Source organism: Lampetra planeri, chromosome 3 (assembly GCF_965212315.1).
Source record: "Lampetra planeri chromosome 3, kcLamPlan1.2.h2, whole genome shotgun sequence".
NCBI classification, from domain to species: domain Eukaryota; kingdom Metazoa; phylum Chordata; class Hyperoartia; order Petromyzontiformes; family Petromyzontidae; genus Lampetra; species Lampetra planeri.
The window spans coordinates 25,284,630-25,295,576 of record NC_136109.1 but is presented as its reverse complement, the minus strand read 5'-3'; the positions used below and the strand labels follow the sequence as shown (position 1 = coordinate 25,295,576).

The following is a 10,947-nucleotide window of genomic DNA, read 5'->3' as shown; positions in this document are numbered from 1 at the left end:
GCCCTGGGTGGGTTGATGCATCGCATGTTCATTAGAGGTGGTGGCAGCTTGGGCAGGCTTTCATCCTGCAGTGGATATGATCATGGCTGATGATGATAATGATGATCTTTCTTACGCCGTAACTTGCCACATTAAACACATCCCACGTTAAACGCTAAAAAATTCGCCGCTATTGGTTTTGAAACACAGTGGCACATTGCCGAGCCCGTTGAACTCAATCGTGCCCCATGTCTATAATCATTAATTAGGTAAAGGTTGAGAACCCCAGACCCCATCCTCCACGCTTGCCTGAGCAAACCGGCTGAGCGTGTCTGGCACGGGATATAGGAAAGGAAAGGTGCATGCTTGGCCTATGAATAAAAAAAAAATCGAGACATTTTAAACAAGTAATTAAGGTGCAAAGAAGACAATATAAGGATCATAAATGTGGTGGTCTGCTCAAATTATACAGAAAGATTGTTTCTATTTAATTTTTAAATATCTACAAGCTTTGTATTGCTGCTGGGGTCCACATGAACAAATTACATGCAACATGTAAGCGTTGAAAATTATGTAATCTTACATGCACAGTTGGAAGAACATATTGCAAGCATAAGAATCGAAATTGATCTATGCATCGATGAATTGTCACACGCCTCATGTTTAACCTGGAGAGAAGATGTCACCAATAGGAAACATCTTAAAATTAAATAACTCCAAAATTAACAATTAAGCGCTGGAACATTCCAATTCCTGTACATGAAGTTTGCATGCATTTAGTAAGGCAATATAAAACCAGGCCAGGTATTCAATTTTTTGATACAGCGAGCGTGCTGTGACGGTTCCACCTGAAGACGGAGGCTTGTGTTGCCTCCGAAACGTCGTGATTTTTATTTTATTTTAATTTAATTTTTTTTACCTACGTGACTTTACCGAAAAAACCCAAGATAGAGGAAAGGAAAGGTGCCTGAATCCTTGCAGTCACAAAAGCTTCAAATCTAGAATCAAGGTTAAGGTTGGGTTATAAGGTCAAGGCATTATTACTGAGCCACAGTAATGTATCCAACCAGGGACATGATTCTCATAAAATTACTAAAACCACTTCTACTTCTCCATCAAATTTTGTTAAATCGCTGCAATATTTCCAGCACCTGGGACCAGTCGCCGACGAGCCAGCGGGCAGGGCAGGGCATCCCTCGGTTGCAAGGCGTGCGCGTCTTCGGCTTGGGCCTTTGGTAGCAGTGGGAGTCTGGGAGGCTGGGCTCGTGGGGCCCAGCCGCCCTGCCGCCACGCTCACACCGCACGCTCCGCTTGCTGAGGCCCAGCTCCCCGCAGCTGGTCGAACACTCCTGCCACTCTCCCGTCCACCAGCTGTGCTCCTCGTGGAGGGGGGGGGAAAAAAACCGCCCACGATTCAAATTCAAAAGTTGCAGAGGTCAGCCGCTGATTGTCTGCAAGATGTGCTCTTTTAAACTTTTTTGACACGATGAAACGTGTCAGTTTTGTGACGGAAACAAAGGCTAACCAGAGAATGTTGTAGATTTCCCCCCCAGAACCATTATTACGAAGTAAAAGGTCGGTAATTGGGGCCAATACGTGTTATTTGCAGTCTTCGTTGGCCAATGGGGAATTCGATAATAAAATAAAATAAAACAATTAAATTACCGCGTAATCATTCTGGTCTCCCCCCCCCCCCCCATTGCATGGTCTAAAAGCTTTACTTTAGTACTTTAGATATTTTTCCACAAATGAGAGAAGTAAAAAAAAACAAAGATGCACGAATCCAGTAAACAATTTTGTGAAGTAGCTCCTAATTGTAAAACCAATTTGGTCAACCGAATTGATTGCTTTACGTCAAACAAAGCACAGCACTCAGTTGTATAAATTGAAAAATTACGTGAAAAAACAAATGAGCATTAATCGTCAATTAAAAAATTTCGGTACCTCCTGATAAATGGCTTTATGCAAACACTATGATTGATGCAAAGCGAGCACGCGCGCTTGTAATATTTGGCAAAGGCACGAAAAAATCATTCAATGCCACGCAGAGCCTCACCGTGCCGGGCAGTCCTGCGTGTTGCATTCCTTCCGCGTGTCATTGGGCAACGTGGCGGGGTCACAGAACCTTTTCTCGACAATTCCCAGCGACGCCTCCGTGCAGTGCGGCTCCCTGTACTGCACACCTACAAAGACAAAGACCCATATAGCCTCAACAGACCGCTGGGGCAAGTGGCGTTAGCGAGTAAGTTACCTATGAAGGCCCGACACGGCACACGTGGGGGTTGGGTGGCGAGCACCACGCCCGGCCGCCTTTGTCTCCCCAGCGGCGATGTTTACACACCGCACCAAGTACTCATTTGAGCCTGAGTCAACCTAGGGGAGGCCCAGGACCGGTTCAGATAATCGTCACTGGTGTTGGTCGTGAGCGGGTATCGATTTCTTTGCGCAGCGTGCTAACCGTTACACAACCACTCCCCACTACGGGTTTGCACACACACACACAAACACGCGCACGCACATACGTACGAGTCCAAATACAAGGCGTAGGTCATCAAGGGCAAAGTGTCTCGTCAAACATGTGTCTTGTATAGGTAAGTGAATTCAGTTTCTCTTTAGGAAATAACTTCAGTTCCTCAAGAAGCTCCCAGCATGTGGAGAGAAACGTCGGACATCATGCTGAACACGAGGGCACAACCCAGAAAAAACCCACACTGGATAGCTCTACAGCACAATCGTGAAAACCTACGCACGTATGTTGAACTTCTTTTGCAGCCTAAGTAGCCAACCATGCTCATCGGATGTGCAGTAGTAGCAACGTGTCTCGTCTTTGATCGGTGGTGTAGCATAGTTGTCATGTGCCCTGGCATATGGAATGAAATGTGGTCCCCTGTCAAATTCCCTCCCTATTCATTGCCTGCCACTTGCAAATGGCCCGTGATCCCCTGATGCAGTCGCATCGTCTACGCACTCGATGGCTACACCGCTGACTTTGATTCTGCTCGGGGAAGATTACCACCACATCCTGCTATCGGAATACTGAACTGTGTTGTGCCCCGCGCAGATGTCGTTTGTCTGGTTGCAAGAGCTCGAGACCAGAGCCTACCACCACGCTTACGGATGTGTGCGATTGCACAGCATCAGGTGTGTGCAGTCTTCCATTGCCTTACTTTGCACATACATGTATACGGGGTGCTTAACATTTTTTTTAACACTTCTAAGAATTTGCAACAATACCACGAGAAATGTGCCTCCGGGCTTTGGAGACCACCTGGAAAAGATTCCAGGCGCGTGTTGACAACGATGGCGAACAAGTGGAGACTCTTTGACTTTTTGAAGCTATTAACATAGCCACCGCTGCTTCCTTTTGCCTCGATGTAACGGTAGAATAGGCTGCATGTCTCACTGGCACGGCCACCGTTAAGGTCGTTCTCTTGCGTTGATACTCTGGCCTCTCAACGCCACAGCTTGTGTTGCCCACGAGGTGGCGGTATGCCCGGTCCTCCGACACAGACACGCTATCTTCTCATTAAACTTGTTTACATTGACATGCCAATCTCTCTCCCTTTGACGCAGCTGATGTGCGTGCGTGCGACGACGGGACTCCTTTCCATCTCTGACCCCGCCTACTTTCCCTTGGGTGACACCCACCTCAATCCTATATATATATGTAACCTCTTGTTGCAGCAGCCCTTTCTTGTTCAGCAGTTCTACTGCTGTATCTTTCCACCTGATGACGATTGTTTGTGTTGCGATCGAAACGTCGTGATTTATTATTAACTTTTCCTACCTACGTGACTTTTCCTGAAAGAACCAAAGAGTATGGATTCTTGCAGTCACGAAAACTTCAAATCAAGATTTAACATACATTTGTTATTCGGTTACAGTGTATTGTCCGTTCTTTTTCCATTAAAAACGATAGTCCCATGTAAGTTGGGTTGAGCTCACCATTAGGTTGAGCCCACCAAAATCCGATATAAACTCTTGTTGCAGCAGCTCTTTCTCCAATGTCAGCAGTTCTCCCGCTGTGTCTGTTCCACCTGATGACGGTTGCTTGTGTTGCGATCGAAACGTCGTGATTTATTATTATTTTTCCTACCTACGTGACTTTACCGAAAGAACCAAAGAGTATGGATCCCATGTAAGTGTTAGCATTTTTTTGAAGCACCCTGTATAACAAGTGGTTGCCCGCGAGGACTGGAGTTGAGACTGCTCTCTGGTCTAGCTGTGGGCATCACGTGTGTTCTCTTGCACGTGTCTTGATATGCCGGGGCAGTTGACTCTGGTGAGATGTTCTTTTATTAGTTTTGGTTGCTGGCTGCTTTGCATTATAGACTCGCGGGCTCGGGATTAGCAACTGACGTTCAAAAATGTTTTAAAGTAAAAAGCAAACAGAATGCACGCAACATGTCAAGAGCCACGAGCTTGTGTTCTTCAGCCAGGCAATGTTGGCAGAAGGAAACGTGAATGTGTTTATCGGTGCAATTCTGAATTCAATTATGATTATCTACAATACTTTGTCACTCCACTGCTGGATGAATGCCTTGCTATGCTGTTACAGGTCAAGGGGGGCCGTTACCTGACCATACTTGACCGCACTGGTCAGTGCAGGCTGCTAAAGAGGTGGTCCGGAATCTGGTTGAAATTTCACTCGCCAATGAAAATATCCCTGGCCTTGATAATTGGTTCTTTACCCTTCTATCTGGCAACAAAACTGACACCTTTTTTTTGTTTTGTTGCCAGATAGAAGGGTAAAGAACCAATTATCATATTTTTTACTGGCAAATGAGGTTCCCATAGTGTAGATCCCTGGCCTTGATTCTGATGTCACTGGATTTATAGCGCAGTGCGCTCACCACCGTGCCACACGAAGGAAGTGAAACGGAGGGAGGGCAATGAAAGGATAGAGGTTAAAGAGGCGCATAATGGTTCCATCAATCAAGCAATCAAAGTTCTTCATTTAAACAGGTGAAAAATCATTAAACTGCATTCAAGGCAAACACGGGTAGCTATAATCATGTAGGGTTATCTATTAACTCCTGCACTTTTGGTTATGACGTTGGCCCATGTACAATGATTAATTTCCAATTACACCATGCCTCTCTAATGAGTGCACTTTATTCCAGTAATGTTTTTTTTAATGTTTCAGATGAATTCATTTGCGTCCTAAACTAAAATAGATTATGCTATAAATTAAAATATCATTATCATCATTAGCCACGATGTACCTACGCCTGCATGAAGGCTTCCTTTCCGCAAGCCGTCACCGTCTCTCAGGGTCTCGCGATGCAACAATACATCCAGGTCGCTGTGCGATTATGAAAGCCATGCAAAATGCTGCGAAAAGGATTTTAGAAGATTAATTTCCTGGGTTTCCAATTGTAAGTGGGGTTAAGCATGTTACTAATATAAATATACAGTATATATTAAAATGTATTACATTTTTTTTCAGTGCCATAATCTCTGGACTAACTATAAGATGCACTTCCCCCCCGTGTGTTTTAAAATAAAAGTTTGGCTGCCTCTTATGATCCAGCTGCTGTGTGTGACAATATCTGTATAACTTTTTTGACAATAGGCACACATTTGGAATGAGTCTTACTTTCCGGAGCATGCTATAACCTGGAGGATGTGGTACTCTTATTCATGTCAGGTAGAGTAATTCACTCTCTCTCATTGATTCCTCCAACCCATACTGAGGACTACCAGGCAGACTTACTCTCTTTGTCTCATCCACACTGCTGTGGAGGTCACACCGGAACATGCCAGGATCGATTCACCGCAATCAACCACCACACTGCAGGGGCAGAACACTTCTCTCTTTGGGCTTCTTCCATCACACTGGCTCCACTTTGGAATTCCCACCCACAATCTCGTTTTTTACCAAGTCCTTATAACCATTCTGAATTCAAGAAAGTAATGAAATCACCTTGTACAGATTGAATAGTGCTGTTTTTTGGCTGCCCGCTCAGCATCGTGGGCCTTTGGGCCCCTGCTCTGCTCAGCAACAGTGATTTAAAAACAAATAGATATATATAGGCTCAGTTGCACACGTGTGCTGTCCACGAGGTTGCAAGGTCACCTGTCCACGCTTTTGAACATGACAAGAGGACAGGACGGCAGTCATCGTTGGGCTGAGCACTTGGGGTTTATTCCTCCCATGGTAGTTGCTCAGCGGGGAGAAGAAAAAAAATAAACCTCAGCAGATTTGACAGGAATTCTTCTTCTTCTTACTCGTGTTGTTTTTTTTCAGCGGCGCACAATGTGAGCCACTCGTAACAAGGCTGGTGAAAACCGTCACACTCGGGCTTTGTCCGAGTGCTTCGAGAAGACGTCATTTTGCCAACGTGCGCGTCGTCCGCACTCCGAAGGCGGCGTCAAATTTTCCCTGCGCCGATGTCGTGAACGCAGCTTCTGCTTACTGGGAACGACATCGGCTGTGCTTCGTGCGATGCAAATGCAACACAGGCAGCTTGCGGAGCTTACCGAAAGGTTCCTGTGCCAGGAGATTAAATTACATTTATGCATAAATAAACGTATTAATGTTTTTCAAGAACGTCTGCGTATATTGTGAAAGTAACTCGTGTGGTTTGTTTTTACCTACAGGATGGATTAAAACAGACACCATTGTATTTCTTGTAAAAGGGTGGTCAAAATGTTTTACATATACTTAAACGCCTGTACTAGGCTACTCAGAGTGGTTCTACCGGTGTGGTTGATCATGAGGAATCATCATTCCCTTAAGCAGCAGCAGCAGCTGCCCTGTAAGAATTGGCTCAGAGGGCAGCTGGGTTGTGTGTTCACCCCTGATGAAGGTCCTTAAGTGCGGTGCTGATGAGTGAATAAACCCACGTTGTTCCACAACTGTCTGGGACTAAAAGACAATGCGACGTATGGACATGCACTTCTCCCTTCTGCTGATGTTCTGAGATATTCTATTTCCCATTTGTATGGCCTGGTTTTGTTCCTCACAGGTGGCAACCCTACATCTGAGGCCTGCAACTCTTCTTTTCTTATTTTATTATTTCCCTTCGACATGACTTTACCGAAAGAACCAATATTATGAATCCCTGCACTCACGAAAGCTTTAAATTGAAATTCACGATCATGTTTTCGAAGCTACGGATGAACCTGCGCTTTTGCAAATTTTCTTGCTGTGGATTTCACACCTGATGATGATTGCTTGTGTTGCAGTCGAAACGTCGTGAGAATTGTATTGTTTTATATTTTTATTATTTTATTGTTTCCCTTCTACGTGACTTTACCGAAAGAACCAAGAATATAATGTCATTTCCCTTAACGGCAATACTCAGCGTGGCATACGATTCACACGTACACAGATTGGCGTTCAAATCAAGCCCTCACACCATGCGAGTGCAACTTCTTAACATTTCAAAATACGCCTCAATTATATATTAATTATATGAAAATTTTATTAAATTATTACGAATGCATTTTGGCCACGTTTTTGCTAACATTGTGAATAGCCACGTATTTTGCTTCTAGATTTGAAGCTTTCGTCACTGCAAGGATTCATACTCTTAGGTTTTTTCGGTAAAGTCACGTAGATAATAAATAAAATTAAAATTAATAAAAGTAATAATAGAAATAAAATACTAAAATAATATAAAAATCACGACGTTTCGGAGGTAACATAACACAAGTCTCTGACGGTACCACCTGATGACGGAGACTTGTTTTGCCTCCGAAACGTCGTGATTTATTATTTTATTTTATTATTTTATTTATATTATTACTTTTATTAATTTTAATTTATTTTTTACCGACGTGACTTTACCGTAAAAACCTAAGAGTACGTATTTTGCCTTAGCTTGTGAAGGCACAGTGTTTACGCACCCGTGCAATTATTGACCGCCCATTAAGAGAGCTTACTGCTTAGGTCACTTGATAGAAGTGGAACAATGGCTTCTAATGACAACGCAAGGGAGCACGGCTCCTTTAAATGAATGGCCTGCTCTAGTTTACAACGCCTCTTCGCCATTCCCCCCATCCAGAGTAAAAATTGCGATGATTGAAAATGTCACTTAAAAAAAACCTTTCTGCTCTGGTTAAACAAAATGCTTGACTGTCTCTGACAGTTACCTAATTCTGATAACACATTGCGTTCATTTTTGACCCACAACTCTAGCCGGTGGCGTCACGGTGATACATTCACTCAGCACATTTCTCCATAAATACTTTACGACGTAAATGTTTTATTTAGTATACATTATTTATTTGACTGACTTTCTTTTGGTGGTGAAGTGGCATTGCAGTGGCTGGTGCACTGCACCATGAACCCAGTGACCTGAATTTTGATTTAAAGCCACGACTAACACCACTGAAAATTATATCTATACCAGCGTGGTAATGAACGGGTCAAACATCTCCTATGACCTATAACGGCATGCAGAGGCCTTCATCCTGCAGTAGATCTATCCGGGCGGTGGTTGTGGCGCGTGCCTGCAATCCAGCACTGTGGAGGCGAAGGTTTGTGGAACACACAAATGTTGGGAAACCCCATTCCTGTGGGCGTTGAGGTGCCACACCATGGCTTTTTGAGAAGGAGTACAGCAGAGTGCAGAACTGATATCATATCCCATCTGTATGGGTAGAGTGTTGCTCCCTAGCACTCGTTGATTTTCTACAGGTGCTCTAGTTTCCTCTTGCGTGTATAAACACTCATTAATTTGCTGAATATTCCTTAATCTACATGCGACTGTGTGTGTGTGCGTTACGATTTGTGTTGCGTTGTGAGATTCAGTTTGCCTACTATATAAACAAGTTTGTCATTATTATATTCACAAAGGGCTACACATAATTACGATAACTATCATCACTGTAATTTGAGTGGAGAGTGTATTTTTCTACGAGTTTGATGTATTTCCATTTCAACAAATGTCTTTTACAAATTACCGAATTGAAATTTCGCACCAAAATACAAGAATTTTTTATAGGGAGAAAAAAACACATATTACAGTTAACCTTTTAAAAATGTCATTAAAGAAACAATCAACATTCCTTGGCAGAAAGCAGGACACATTTGTATTTTGATTACTGGATAAGCACAAGCCACGCGTTTTGCTCAATTTCAGAACAATTTGTGAAACCAGTCATTGAAACTTCGAAGCCAATACTTGAAGGTCAACAACATTTACTGGCAAAAACAAAAAAAACCCAATCTCCTTCAAAAACACCTGCGCTCGCTAAAACACGAGCTGAAGCCGAATGCAATTGGCGCGTTAGTTAAAATGCAGTCCTCTGATGTTTGCGGCATACTAAACATCGGAATAACGATCAAAGCAAACTGCCAGAAGCCGCCCCCACTGCTCATGGGAGTTCATCGCGGAGGAGGCCACCAGCAAAAAGAGGGCAGCCTTTCCGGAGGAGAACCACAATCTTCCCAGCAGCCACTGCTCATCAGCCTACATTGCCGGCGGCGTTACAAAGCCCCGCGGATAATTTGACATCGATAAATAAGCATTGCTCTTGTTATTATGTTCATTTGTTTGTTTCAGCTCCTGGCCGCTGACCCCCCTTTTCGTGTGTTTCCTTGTGGGCGTGGTTTGTGTGTGGAATGGTTGGCGGAAGAGCAAGAAAGAGAGCAGTGGCTGTGGCCTTCACGGTATTGACAATCGGTCAGCCTTAGCCAAAAGCCATTTGTCCCAGACATACTGAGCTCCGACACACTTTCTTTTTACTTCTTAACAACATTCCTGTGGATAAATTGGAGTGGTGGCGCAGCGATCAGCGCATAGCGACATTAAACTGGCGACCTGAGAATATGGATAAATGGGATGGGAGCAGTTGCGCAGTGATGAGGGCACTGCATTATGAACTAGGCAACTTGAGTTAAATTCATGGCCATGGCTAATATCAGTCGCGAGTTATATCTGGTGGGCCCCTTCTTTACCAGCCCTCACTGACAAGCATGGTGAAGTATGGTCAAGCATGCCCATGATCGACAAGAAGTAGGAAGGGCTTTTATCCAGCTGGTGAATAACCATAAGGCAGGGAATTTATATTTGTGTTAGTTATTCAACATATATGACACCTGTGGTGGTAATACATGAAATCTCTGCGTGATGTTGTGAAGAAATTGAGTTCTGAATTAACACAAAAAACGTCTCACTTGGCATGGGGTGGCCAGCAGTGGATTGAGAAAAGGCTGCACACACACATCCACATTCCCTTTAGTTAGCACCGTGGGCAGGAGGCTTGGGAGATTTCTGCCCACGCTGGAATTTATTGTGTATGATGGAACATGCTGAAAATGGGATGTCTAGTTTTGATAAACCACTGAAAGAGTAAACATCTTGACTTAAAGCTTTCGTGACTGCAGGAATTCATATTCTTTGGGTCTTTTGGTAAAGTCACGTAGATAGGTTCAAAGGAAATAACAAAAAATGACAAAAAACTACGATGTTTCGATCGCAACACAAGCTTCTTAAGGTAAACTATTTATAAAGGTTTGAAATGGGCGTAGCCCAAATGTCAGCAGCCAATGTTAATGTAACACCGAAAGACCCAAAGAACACTCAAAGAGTTTAAATACAATTGGCGGCCACACGCACAAATAAATGTTGAAGATTAAGTTGGACAGGTTGATGGTGGGCTCGGCCTGGTCACCATGACATTGTAACAAAGAAAACATCACTTTTGAAAATAACATTTAAAAACAAGAATTAATTTTTAACGACTTGTAAAATGCAGTGAAGGTTCATTATTATTTTCTGTTATAAACGAAAACCGAAATTACGAAACAATGTTGCTTTATATTATTTCACAAAGAAATAATATAAAAACCAAATGTAGAGAATTCCATTTTCCCTGCCAAGAATAAAAGATCATTCCGTTATAAAAGCCAAAAATTACACGAGTAAAATATAACTGCTATGAGCCAGTATGCCAAGTCTTAAATAAATGCAAGGTTATGATGAACATTTCAATAACGTTGTTTGCAAATTGTAA

General features: G+C 43.2%; 1 protein-coding gene across 1 annotated transcript in view; it reads right to left on the bottom strand.

Moving 5' to 3' along the window:
• The window catches only part of LOC144717142 (A disintegrin and metalloproteinase with thrombospondin motifs 7-like), a 94,462-nt gene that overhangs the window by 24,386 nt on the left and 59,129 nt on the right, over positions 1-10,947 (bottom strand). Inside the window, exons 17-18 of the mRNA XM_078592452.1 lie at positions 2,036-2,162; positions 1,131-1,350 (exon numbers count right to left, since the gene is read on the bottom strand). Of these exons, the coding sequence (XP_078448578.1) occupies positions 1,131-1,350; positions 2,036-2,162 (347 nt within the window). The remainder of the gene's footprint in view (positions 1-1,130; positions 1,351-2,035; positions 2,163-10,947) is intronic.